The sequence below is a fragment of the Urocitellus parryii genome, chromosome 7 (assembly GCF_045843805.1).
Source record: "Urocitellus parryii isolate mUroPar1 chromosome 7, mUroPar1.hap1, whole genome shotgun sequence".
Classification (NCBI taxonomy): domain Eukaryota; kingdom Metazoa; phylum Chordata; class Mammalia; order Rodentia; family Sciuridae; genus Urocitellus; species Urocitellus parryii.
In genome coordinates this window covers 71,663,653-71,677,470 of record NC_135537.1, presented here as the reverse complement: position 1 = coordinate 71,677,470, position 13,818 = coordinate 71,663,653, and the positions used below count along the sequence as shown (strand labels likewise).

The following is a 13,818-nucleotide window of genomic DNA, read 5'->3' as shown; positions in this document are numbered from 1 at the left end:
TTAAGCTCATTTGAGTTATTGCTGCAGGTAGCAGCTATTCCCAGTCCACCCAACAAAGGTACCAGCCAAGTCTCAGACCCAGGATAACTAGGTAAATCCTGTGAATGGAATGAACTCATCTGTAGAAAAGGACAGTGGTCCCTTGAATTCCACATTCACAGTTTGGTCTTTGTCTTGTACATTATCACATCTGAACATAGAGCTACATAAAGTTCTGTTCAGGAGAGGAAAAAACTGGGGCAGTGAGATCATTTTGTGTTGGTTTGAATAATGCAGGTGGTCTGATTGGATTTTCATTAGGAATTCCAGTAGCCCTGCTTTTTTAATTACTTGTAGTAATCTTCACCATCATATTTCGAAATGACTTTTGGCAGCGGCTGCACACAGCTTCAATTTCTGTAATTCCAGGTAACTGGCAGGGCTCCCCCACATCGATACAGGTTGGTGGCCTTGTAACAATGCATTCCTTACCATAGACAAGGAAGAAAGTTGGCCCAGAAATGTGATTTTTGTGTGTGTGTTTGTTATTTTATTTTAATCATCATAAGTAGGAGGAAAGCTTTTAAGAGAACCCGTTACATTTTTTATAATGGATTTACTTACAGATGAAAGTAAAGCATGTGAACAGGCTTTCTGAATGACCTTGGAGAATGATGTTAACCTACAGAACCCATCAGGGATTGAGATCTGACCTCCTGTTTCTCTCCTACCAACTTGTGATTCGATTTCATTTTTAATAGTGGCTTTATTGTTTACTCTAACCCATTTCGCTCACATAACCGTTCACTTTGAAATTTGAAACCACATATTTTCTTTGGAACTCTTATAAATATGGGGTCACACCAGTGACCTTTTAGCCAGAAACTGCGCAGTCAACCCATTTTGGCAGGAATAGCCCTGGCTCTATCACTTGAGAGTAATGGAATCATTTGAAGACAAAAAGATCATTCAGTTATCGTAAAGCTTGAAATCTAATGATAGTGATTATCAGCGCCAAGTCGTGGACACCAGAGACAGCAGTTAATAAAAGCTCAAATTTACTGAACAACCCCCATGCTGAGGTCCACGTTGAGCATTTGCCATGTGTTCTCACAGAACTGGTGTACCAACCCTGTGAGCTATGGGAATCATGCTTATCAGTGCTGCATAAAGAAAGAAACCAAGGTACATGAGCTTGAGTAGCCTGCCCAGGGTCTTAAAGCTGCAAGTGACCAAGCCAGGGAGTCAGTGCAGTTGACCCTGGAGGCAGCTCAGGTGTTGCAGCCACAGGGCAGTCCTCAGAAGCCAAGATGCCAACTCCAAGTCAACAGGCCAGCAGGCAGAAAACTAGAGGCTATTGTGTGGACCCATTTTATTTCCTGGTCTAGATTCATTCAGGATTAAGTAGAAAGTGTATTTTTCCCCCATGACCTAAGAATTCTTCTCTCTGTCCCTGGGTAACATTTCAGGAAGGACTGCTTGGCTTTGCAGTTCTTAAATAATTTAGAATCCTCAGATCGGTTTCAGGTATGGAAGAGTTCTGCCCATGTCAAGATCAAAACTCCAGCCTCACATCCACGTTAAATTAGCTTCTCCCGCTCCCTGTGCATCCTGAGTCATCCTGGAAACCTCTGTGAAGGAGGGGACTTCGTCAACCTTGTTTGTCCCTCTTCTCTCTCTTCATCTTCTCTCCCACTCATTATTAGGTGTCTCTTCCAACTTCTCACAGGCAGGCCTTGTGTGGGTGTGATGTGCAGGGTTTAGGTAGAGTGTAAAGCAGAAAGTGACAATCTCCTGTCCTCGACTCTTGCTTCTGAGTCTGATGTTCCCTGGGTGTGGTGCATTTCAGGGCTGATTTCTCTTCAGAGCCTGTGGGTTCCCTGGAGGAAGGGAAAGTGTTCCTCTCCCCTAACGTAGGTAGTGAGCCTTCCCCTCAGGCAGGTCTTCAGAATGGCAGCCCCCTGCTGGCTTCCTTTGGGGAAGTTCCTGTGATGATGACTCAGGCCACTGGTCCACTGATACCAGAGGGCCCAAGAACCGCCCCCCCCCAGTCACACTTGGAAGTGCAGCTTCCACTGCCCACGTGTTGGCTGGATAGTCCAGGACATACTGTGCCTTCGAACTGTCAGACTCCAGAGATAAGCTGTTCTCCATACTCCTGAGCACCAAAAGATCTGTATCCATCTCCCTGACTGGTCCTGCCATTATAAACCCCCACCTGATGCTGTTCTAAGGCTTAATTGTTCTGGAAAGTAGGCTGTCTTTACCCACCTGATTTCATGCAAGAACTTTGTGGGTTGGGTAGCAAACTGGGCCAGGTCCCATGTTAGATATGCTCGATCCATACACACCCAATTATGTCCAAATAATTTTCCCACCATGATCAGAATACCTGTGCACGTTTTGTGCTGGTGTACCACTGTGCCTCGGAGCGCCATGTGGGGGCAGTCAGGGTAGACTGCTCTGTCCATATGCGTAAAACTTTAGAAGGTAAAAAAAAAAGTTGGCCTCCCTAGCACCTGTCTCTACACTCATCCCAACATTTGCTTCCCATCATCTGGAACGTGTGTCAAAGGTGGGGGGATGACTTGACCTTCTTGTGGAAAATTAAAATATCTGACTAAAATAATATAATGGAAACCTAAGGCTAGAGGAATGTTTAATAAACGTTGAAAGACCTACTCTAACCAACTGAAATAATAAGCTTAAAAAAAACAACTGGAATACTGTAATCAAAAGTTAGAATGTTATTAGGAAAAGTCTGTGGTTTGAAAAAATATACAGAGCGATTGTATTGCTGGCGAGATTATTTTATTTTACTTATAGCTAGGCGCTGATGGCTGATGACTGATGGCAACACTTAGGTCCTCCGATAGAAGATTCAGCCATCAGAATTACAGATGGCGAGGGACTCAGTAATGGAGATAAGAAAGACGACAACATATCATTCAGTAATTGGAAAAGTACAGGTCCTGAAAGGGTGGTAGTTTTGACTTGACATTTCCAGACAATTGACCTTCTGATTTCTTTTCTGCACAGTTTATAGTGTGCAAATTCATTTTTTTTTGTGATACACTCATCTTACTCCTCGATTTTCATGTTTTCTACTCTCCTTTACTTTTGCCTTCTTTACAAATTATTCTCACAGTATAAAATGGATTAATAAAGGTAATGGGCTGGAAAGGGGAAGAGGTTGAAAAGCCTGGCGTACCTTGTTAATTGAAATGGATAAATTAGGAAGTGGAATGGTATCTCTTCCTTCAACTCACAGAAATGATGCTCATTTTGCAAATGTATAAGCACAGTACTATTAACTATTCGTGATACATGTCAAAGGGGACACAATTCATGAAATCCTATTGGTTAGAGCCTCCCCAGCAGAGGGAAGGGCAGACGTGTGAATGACTGCAGCTGGTTTGGAGGGCTGTCCTGGTTTTGTTTGGTTTGTGCCTGGGGGGGGGGGGCGGGGGACAAAGAATTAGTGGGGAGAGGACCCTGGGTACTTCCCACAGTTTGCTTCATAAAAGTGAAACCAGAAGCCCAGACCATTCTCAGCATAGACCTCCTCACCCTCACATTCTGTCTTCAGGATCAGCAACTCATATTCCTCTTATAACCATCCATCTTCTCTTCATCCCAGAGACACCCTCTGGAAGGGGCTGATGTGAATGAAAAGTGTTTGCTTGCTCTAATTTAATCCCATCAAGAACCCTAAATAGGGAAGTACAGTTGTCTCTTGTTATCCACAGGGATTTGGTTCCGAGATGCCTCCAGGATACCAAAATCCATGATGTTCAAGTCCCTTATATAAAATGGTCCAGTATTTGCATAAACATAAGCACATCCTTCTGTATTCTTTAAATCATCTCCAGAGTAATTGTAATACATAATGTGAATACTGTGTAAATAGTTGTTATTCTGCATTGTTCAGGGAATACTGACAAATTTGCTCATTTTAGCACAGGTTCTCACTGCATGGCCCAGGAATGAGAGGCTTAGAGGGGCCAAGGAGGTGTAAAGTGGAGGAGGCCACATCAGGGATCACACTTCTGCATTTGACAGGTTTCAGAAAGAGAATCCTGGCATGTAGCAAATTCATATTTTATTTTGGAAAATTTTTGAAAAAAAAATTTTCAAATATTTCCCATCCACATTTGATTGAATCTTCAGACTTGGGATGACAGACCGGAAAGCTAAGTAGTACTTTGAGTCTTCCCATTTTCCAGATGGGGAGTGTGAGGCACAGAAAGATGAGGCAACTTGCCCGACGCTACTCACCCATTACTGGGTAGAGCCAGGATTCCAGTCTATGGACAGAGCCACACTGGGAGACACTCAGAGCCCTGTGGCTACCTCCCTCCTGTGAACAGCTTTGGCCCCCGCCTTCTGTAGTCACACTTGCTGTCCTCTCTTCCTGTCCCCACGCTAGGTGGGCATTTCAAAATGTGACCCTGTCTCTAATATCTAATATCACTAATACTTAACATTTAGTGCCTTCCATTAAAATTCAAGCCTCCTGCCCCTCTCTCCCCACAGCCATTTTCTCCCTCTTGTTCTCAGCACGTGCATTGGCCACGGAGTCTTTTAAGTTTTTTTGAATATATCATGAACTTAATTCAGGGCTGCCTTGATGGCTGATGCCCTTGCCTTCTGCCTTTGTTAGAGTTTGTACCCTCTGCACCACCCCTTCCATTTTCAAGTCCTTTACAATAATCCCATTACATTTATCATCTTCATTATTCAATTAATATTCACCAGGTGTATTTTCCAAAATTGTGACTTTTCTAATTCTTTTATGTACCATACACATAGTTGTTCAGTTAATAAGTTCTGATTGGTCAATTGATCACAGCCTGTATTCAGTAAGGAGTCTTACATTTTGAGTACATTTCTCTTATATCAATGAACTCAAAAGTTTACACTGTCGTGGAAACCAATCTGACTTCTGTTCTTAAATGTGAAAAGCTAAGGATGTAGATATGGGGAGTAAGCCCTAGTCATATTGGAATCTCATGCCTAAAGTTGTAAAGATAGACGTTACTGGCCAAATGATATTTATTATACGCTATACGTGTACAAATATGTAACAACAGATCCCACCATTATGTACGACTACAGTGCACCAATAAAAATATGCAAAGAGTCAAAAAGACAGAAATAATTGGGGAAAAGAAACTTGGGAGTACAAAATGTAACCAGAGATACTCTGACCAAAAAGACAATATGTATATGTAGATATGGGTAGACAGATATTTGTTTCAGAGCCCATTTTTATATGCATTTTAAAACTTTTGTGGTCTAACATGTGGGAAACTAAAGGAATCCGTTATTCTAGAATCTCATTAACTTCAAAGGTAAATTGCTTTTTTTTCTGTGTACCCCCAAAACCTTCCAGCTCACCAGATTTCAAGGCATTTGTTTTTATAGATAAGGAAATCAAGACGTTGGGTGACTTAGAGTTGAATTAGTCAGGCTTGCTCTTTAAAGCAGTCTCACCCTTTGCTCTGCCATAACACACAGGAGAAATGACCCATTTTCACATACTTAGAAACCTCCGTGGGTGTGCTCATTTCCCACGGTCCTTGCTCTAACTTCACTGGCTTTCTTTCCTACTTAAAAACTTAGAAACTAATTTTCTTTTCACTTACCAAAAGCACTATATAAAGGAGAAGTAACAAAACAGCAGACCAGTTTTGGCCCACAGTGTTTTTCAGTACTGAATTTTAAAACCAGGAGAGTTTATTCAGCACTCTGGATTTGCTTCCGAGCAACAGTGAGCCACGTTCCCATGACAGCCCTTAGCTGGGGTCCCCTTTACTCATGCCAGGCGCTCAAGTTCCCATCATCTGCCTGACCTTACGGGCATCAAGGATTACAGGCACTGCCTGGATTATAGGATCATCGGCTTTAACATTTTTCAAATAAATGTGCATGGAGGATCATTTTCTATCCCTGAACACCTCCAGGGTTGCAAATGTTTCCCAGTGTTTCACATTGGCTGAGGGTCCTGGTCTCTACCTACCTGCCTCTGTCAGCATTGAGCAAATCGGAAATTAGAATTCAAGCCACTTCAGTTTATAAAACTTCAGATGGCTCTTTTGGTAAATAGACTCCTAGCTCTTGTAAGAGACAAGAAGACTCTGCCCATTCCCTCTGTACTTGAGGCATTTCAGTTCTAATAGGGTGCTTGCCACTCCAGGCATGGGCTTCCTCTTTGTTCTCCTTGCTACTCCAAGGCAACAGTGTCTCTTGGGATCTGGTAAAACGTGCAGAATTTAGGATTTCACCCAAATCCATTGAATCAGACTTTGCATTTTCAGACCCCTGGGCCAGGCATGTTGAAGTTTAAGAAGTACCACTGGAAGGAGTAGTGAGAGATACCATTTCTCCTCCTCATCCTGTGCCTCTGTCCCAGGCTAGCCTTTGGTGGCATAAACTCTCCCCCGCCAAGACCAGGACTCATGTGACACCCTCCAGCCCCACCATCATCCCCAGGCCAGATGGCCCTGATCCACCAGGCCATTTTGTGTCTCTGCTTCACCAAGATTCTTCCCCCAATCTTTTTTATCCTTCAGTGACATTTCCAAGTGGATATTATTCATTGAGGTAGAATGTAGCCAGCGTGGTTTCTGAGTAGAAGTTTCTCCCTCCCTGGGGCTTGTGTTCTGTCTCCTGCACCAGAAGACAGAAATCAAACAGTGCTACATAGGGGACTGGTTCCGTGGTAGAGCATGTGTTTGGCATGCACTAGATCTGGGATTCTGTCTTGAGCACCATGGGAAGCAGGACTATATAGTTACTTTTGTTTATGGAATTTTATGAGCCCAGATCAAATTTTCTTTCCCCAAAACAACATGAAGCCCCTCTGACCCAGCAGTGGACTCAGCTGCTCCCATCAATACCCAGCCACATGGGGGTGGGTGGGGGGAGTACTGTGTAAGACAATCAGAGGTCATGTACTACATATGCTAAGGCATTCATTCATGGAGTTCATAAATACCCATTTGTGTACCCACTGGGTCATCCACATTTGACTGGCCTTCTCTAATATACCTGATCTGCACCAGGTCCTTTCTTTCTATAGAGTCTGTACTGCAAAACTCAGAATATTATTTTTCCAGGCTTACACATCTCTGTCCTGCCAACATTGTTCTCCCATGAAGAGTAAAAGAACAGAAGCTAAGGATTAGGCACATGTTAAGAGAAAGAGCAACTTAAGACCTTTATTCTTTTGAAGTAGATTTGGTTTGATGGCATTTAGAGTAGAAAACTTTATGTAACGGTTATTATTATGTGATAGCACCAAAAGTTTCTACAGATTTTTCTTTTGTATTTGAACCTTCCAAAAAGATGTTTTTCCATTGCAGTGTTAAAAATTATTAAGGAAATTGGGAGTGGCAGAGGAAGAAAAGAGAGGAGTGGGAACAAAAAGGAAATGAAGTGTGAAGTGGTTACAAATAAATTGCTATTTCAAACATGACCCTTTCACACTGGTTTTATGTCTAGTAATTGCTTCCTAAGCTTGGTGGCTGTGGGAGGACATGGAGGGAGCCATCCCAGGGGTATCAGTCTCATGAATAAAGAAAGTAATGTGAGAGAGAGACAAGGGGGTTTGGAAGGAATGCTTCTAGTAGACAGACTGGTATTCCTCAGCCTTGTGAGTTGAGAGTAATGATTTTTATTTAATGTTGCAAGGGGGTACTGAAACCCACCTTAACAGTTAGACAGACAGGCATGCAAGAAAGCCTGGCCTGTTGATGATGGGGGCTTGTGGTCCTAGTAGGATGGAATTAGAGAAGATGATGGTAAGAAAAGAACAGTCTGGCAAGAGCTTCAGTGCCTGTGGATGTTATTTTATAGCCACAAATCAATCATTATTCAAAGAGTGTTTCTACAAGAATAGCAAAGGCAGGAACCATAGAAAAACCCATTCACCAGTATTCCAATGTGCCATTTTGAAATTGGAAATAACTCCCATATCTCAGCTGCTTAAGGCCACGTGATTTTAGAATTTGAAAGGATTGTAATAATTTCATCCAACCAAAACATGCCTCAAGAGAAGGGACATAAGCTCTGTCTCCCACCACCCACTAAACCACATTGGCATATGCTAAAAGTTGACTTGGTCCTTGGCACAAAGCTGATGGGTCCCCATCTCTGGCCCTGCTTCACTCTGCCCCTAAAGCTTTCGGCACTGTCCCCTCTAAAGGCATTTTGGAAGCTCCAAAGGTAATCAGTGGTTACAGTACTATAGGGGCAGAAAACACACTGATCCCTCTCCTGCCCATCATAAGGGTCATGGCTGACAATACCCCCATACAAAAGCCAGGTTAACAAGAGAAAAACCTAACAAACTATTTGACCACAATTTTATGTGGCACTGGAGACTTGAAATTGAAGAAGCAAGGACTCAGGGTGAACTGTTGTATTTTATGCGTAGGTTAGATGAAGTGAAGCACGGGCAGCCACACAGAAACATGATTGGACAAAAAGGGTATGATGTAATAGTAACAGGCTAGGTAGGCCCAGCAAGGCCTGTCTGTTCAGTTATTTCCTGGCCTCTCTATGTAGCATCTCCCGTCTGGAATTAGGGTCTTAAGACCTATCATCAAGCAGGTAGCTCAAATAATTTCGTTATGACTACTGTTATTCAGGCAGAGTTATAGTAAGATTTTGAGATTTTATGGTTGCTTGAGGAAAAGGGGGTTCTGGGGTTCTGGTCTCTATAACCTGCCTTGGGAAGAATTCTAATTTTTAATGACTTGACTTGGAGAAGGATGAGGAGTGAGAAACAATACAGAAGGTCAGAGAGACTGTTACTTCTGAGGCCTTCATTAGGGTATCTTCTTCTGAGTCCCAACATGACATGCTGCCAAGCAGATGCATGGCCTGTGCTGCAGACAACCCTCTCCCAAGTGTCCTGGGTGTGATCTGCAGGGTTGCCTCCCAGCCCAGGCTTTGCTGCCTGCCTCTAGTCCCCTGGGCTCAAGGGTAGGGGATTAAGATTGTGTTTTCATCCCCAGGAGGACCCCAGAGTCACCTTCCCAGTGCAGTGGACTCAGGGTGGTAGATGAGACCCAGAAACTCTATAAAGGAATTTGGGTCCCTCTGGCAGTTTTATCCAAAATATACATTTCAAGGAAACAATCTCATTTAATCTTCATGGGAGGTGGTGGTTTTTTAAAATTAAATTGAGGTATCAAAATAGAACTGCACAATTAAAGGAAATCATTATGTAGGAATTGCCTTGGGGTTTCTCAAATATTGCATAGGAAAATATTTTTATTAGAACAAATCCCTTTGCAGATTACTAAAATTGTCTCCAATAAAACATGATGGATTCTATTTACAGATGGAGAGTTTCAGAAGATTATGGAGCTCGTCTTCATGTTCTTACTGAAAGGCAATTTTAGAGCAATATCACCTTATGTATTTTTTTAAAATCTAGTTCTTTGACATGTTAGTTGAATAGACTGCTTTCTTAATATTCCTACTTATAACCAAAGATGCTGATAAGGTCGTTAACTAGTTGCTTTGGGATGCCCAGTGATTGGCAAATGGTCTATGCCTGCGGCAATAGGAAATGAGAATTGTCCCAGGGGTCAATGTTACATTGTATTGTATATGTGAAATAGAAAGCTCATAAAGTTGTGTCAGCAGTATTAAAAAGTCTCAGATTGTAGTGAGTTTTTTTTGTCTGGTTTGATTTTCATTTTTGGTTTTGCTAATCAAGTTTTTCAGAAAGCCATGTATAAGCCCTGTGAATGCTTAAAGTATTGTATGAATTTTCTATACCTTAAACTAAATTATTTAGGAATGATTGGCATTTTAAGATTTCAAGTATTCTAGAGGATTTGGGAATACATGTGCCACAAAGAAATTTTTGACTTCTGCTCATTTAAGTGTGAGAAATTATGGAGCATTAATAATCATTCTCAAATTTTTTAATACCAGAAATTAAGCTTGGGTTTGACAAGATGAACTTCGTACACATTTTTGAGTTCAGGAAAATGTTTGTCAAATGTATTGATTGCCCAAGTAAGGTAACTGACACAGGTGGCCTTTTTCTTCAACTTTTTTTTTTTTAATTTCCTGCCAATTCCATTTCTCGCCCATCTTTTCAGTTTCTGACGAGTTAAAGAAGTGATTGTCTCAAGTGTTACAGATCAGTCACAAGTTTTGCTTCATTGCAAAAGAGATATATTATAAAGGACCCATATTGCAACCTAAAGCAGATAAGGAATTCTTAGGAAGCCAAAAGCATTTAATGAGCCGGGGAACAGAACCGGGCTTAGCTGAACCCTCCTCCCCTTCTCCATTCACTAGTATTTCCTGGGTTTTGCGCTAAGTAATGCCAACCGGGCGTGTTCAGGGGGCGGTCCTCACCAATGGGGAGGCAGCTCCAAGAGTTCGCGTGGGAAACCTCAGCCCTTTTTCTTTCTTGTAAACCCCCCGCATCTGGCCGCCCGTGCGCGTCGGCGCAGACTCGAATGCTGTCCATTTCATCCTCCGGGTGCGGTTAACCGGGAATTGCCTCCGTGGAGCCGGCTGATGGGGGGACCCTCGGGCTGGCGGGCCGGCGGGGGCGGAGGCGCTGCGGGGTTCTCTGTTGCTAGAGCCGTGATGTCACCCGCCCCTCCTAACCCGCGGTTGGTTGTTTTGTGTTTCAGCTCTGCCTGCAGTTGAGCACAAAGACCTGGAGGAGACTCCCACCGCCTTCAGGGAGAAGAAAGGAGGCAGCGACTCCGATTCAAAGGAACTTGTGGCTTGTGGCCTTTTTGTTGTGGTGGTGGTGCAGGGGCCTCCTGGAAGGGGAGAGAAAGTGCATTAAAGCCACATTGGCGGTTAATGAGCTGTGAGATGAGGCGCTGCTGTCGCTGCTGCTGCTGCTGCTGACACTGATTCCAGGATCCCTCCTCTGCTGCCCTTTGTGCTTCATGTACATGTGTCTATTCAGGCCGGCCGGAGGCGCCCAGAAGAGAATCCACCACGGCTGCCGGGGAAAGACCGCCCACCATGCCCACGGAGACGCTACAGACAGGTAGCATGGTGAAGCCGGTCAGTCCCGCCGGCACCTTCACGTCGGCGGTGCCCCTGCGCATCCTGAACAAAGGGCCAGACTACTTCCGCAGGCAGGCCGAACCCAACCCCAAGAGGCTGAGCGCCGTGGAGAGGTTGGAAGCCGACAAGGCCAAGTACGTCAAGAGCCAGGAGGTGATCAATGCCAAGCAGGAGCCCGTGAAGCCGGCCGTGCTGGCCAAGCCCCCTGTGTGCCCGGCAGCCAAGCGCGCGCTGGGCAGCCCCACGCTCAAGGTGTTCGGCAACCACGCCAAAACCGAGAGCGGGGTGCAGCGCGAGAACCTCAAGCTGGAGATCCTGAAGAACATCATCAACAGCTCCGAGGGCTCCAGCTCGGGCTCGGGACACAAGCACAGCTCCCGAAACTGGACGCCACACCGGTCCGATGCCACCACCGACCTGCACCGGCACTCGTTCGCCGAGTCCCTGAAGGTCTACCCCACGCCAGGCCGCGGCAGCCCCCAGGAGAGCGGTTCGCACGTGAGCAGGAGACTGCTGGAACAGTCGGCCGAGTCCTTCCTCCATGTCTCGCACAGCTCCTCGGACATCCGCAAGGTGACCAGCGTGAAGCCCCTCAAAGCCATCCCCTGCAGCAGCTCTGCCCCTCCTCTGCCTCCCAAGCCCAAGGTCGCCGCCATGAAGTCACCCGAAGCCGATCCCGTGGAACCAGCTTGTGGCGTCAGCCGAAGACCCTCCCTCCAGCGGTCTAAGTCAGACTTGAGTGACAGGTATTTCCGAGTGGACGCAGACGTGGAGAGGTTCTTCAACTACTGTGGACTGGACCCCGAAGAGCTGGAAAACCTCGGCATGGAAAACTTTGCCAGGGCTAATTCTGACATCATCTCCCTCAACTTCCGCAGCGCCAGCATGATCAGCTCAGACTGTGAACAGTCTCAGGACAGTAACAGTGACCTTAGAAATGATGACAGTGCCAATGACCGGGTGCCCTATGGCATTTCTGCCATCGAAAGAAACGCTAGGATCATCAAGTGGTTATATAGCATCAAACAAGCTAGAGAGTCGCAGAAGGTGTCCCACGTGTAAGAGACACTGTGCGTGGAAAGGAGGGAGGGGCGGGTCTGTCTGTGCATACGCAGTTGTGAAGGTCGTGAGGTCTCCTTGAAGTGTTGTGAGCTTCTCCACTCTTTGTGTTGCTTGTTGTGCAATGTTTTCAAGTTGCATGCCTGTCAACATGGCGACTGGCCTGGCTTCCTCCTCACCATCGCTGCAGAGCCTGCCTGGACACCCATCTGCCAAAAGTTTCAGGCCAGAATCTACTTAGGGCTTTGCTCTCTAGCAAAACTGTTTACACACACACATACGCGCACACACACACACACACACACACAAAAAAAAAATGGTATACGATTTCTTCAATATTTATGTGGTTCTTGTGTTTTTATATCCCGCGCTATTGTGTCTTAATTAAAAGTTTTATCAACTGGCTTTTAAGTTGAGAGCAGAATGTTTTTGAAATAAAAAGCCACTTTGCCTACATGTGAGACCATAACAGTGAGCAAATCAATGAGTTTTGCTACCAAACAGATAGTGACTGACTGAAAATAGAACCAGGCTGGGTTTTCTGTGGAATACAGTGGTTAGCCTGATGTTAGTCGTTTACATGTTGAAACTTCCGCTTGCCACTTAGTGGAGCGGTCAGTAGGTCATCAGTACTACTTTGTGATTCCGAGTCAGTGTGTCCATGTTAATGGTTCTGTGTAATACTGACCCCAAGGAAGACAATCAGATATGACCAAGGATGGTTAAATCTAGGAGTTTGGAGATTTGGGGATTTTGTTGATGTTGTTTAGATTGGAATACTTCAGAAATGTCTAGTATTGATCTTTCAACAGATATGACCACCCTAAAGCTGAATGCCTTTATTAAAAAATTGTTTTATGTTCTGGGTTTTTGTTGTTATTTTGGTTAAGAACTACTAATTCCATGCTGTTTCTCTTCCTCCCTTTGTTGCTGTTTTACTTGGGGGAGAGGAGAGGAACTTGTGTAGGTTGAGCTATCTGAAGACATGAACAAAAAAACGGAAATACCAGCCATATCAGTATAGAGCCTCCCATTCAAAAGTGAATACATTTGATGACTGAACCATATCTGAGCAATGTGATTCTGTTGTCTTGCAATATGTTATTCTCCCAGGCTGTGGATCTTTGTTACAGTTCTAGGAAACTGTCGAAACCCAATCCTCTGTAACTTTTCCACCCTATGGTCTCTAGTGCTGCCTCACCTGGTCCCCTTTTCCCCTAATAACCTGTCCTCCAGGTGGTATAGTTAGCTGTCAACCAGCTAACGGTTTGGTGTGGTAGCAGAGAGGTAACCTTGCGGTGGTCTGTCATTGCTCTGGTCATGCTCAGAAGTTCTCAGCTGCAGCACCCTAGACTTCATCAGCTACTGGGAAACTTTCTGGTGTAAATGCTGTAAGACTTTGTACATACTTCACTTGTTATGAAATCTTTAAGAAAAAGGAAAAAAAAGTTCCACTAATAAATAGCTCTCTGGTGCAGGCACTAATGGTGGTCGGTTGTTTCTTTGTTCTTTCTTTTTCTCCCTCTATGAATGACTGGGCCAGGAGGGCATTGTGGATAGATAGTCTTAAAGAAACATTCCATTAAATTGTTTTCACCATATCTCAACTATTCTGAACAGCAGCACCCTTCATTGTAGCTGTAGCAGCATGTTTTTGCAAAACAAAACAAAAAAAAAAAAGAAAGTTACATCAAGATCCCTGAATTATGCTGCTGCCTC

General features: G+C 44.3%; 1 protein-coding gene across 2 annotated transcripts in view; it reads left to right on the top strand.

The window, feature by feature from the left end:
• Positions 1 to 13,567, top strand: part of Fam110b (family with sequence similarity 110 member B) — a 150,722-nt gene extending 137,155 nt beyond the window's left edge. For both annotated transcript variants that reach the window (XM_026408490.2, XM_026408491.2), the window contains one exon: positions 10,650 to 13,567. In XM_026408490.2, the coding sequence (XP_026264275.1) occupies positions 10,996 to 12,102 (1,107 nt within the window). In that variant the 5' untranslated portion in view covers positions 10,650 to 10,995 and the 3' untranslated portion in view covers positions 12,103 to 13,567. The remainder of the gene's footprint in view (positions 1 to 10,649) is intronic.
• The last annotated feature ends 251 nt before the right edge of the window (positions 13,568 to 13,818 follow it).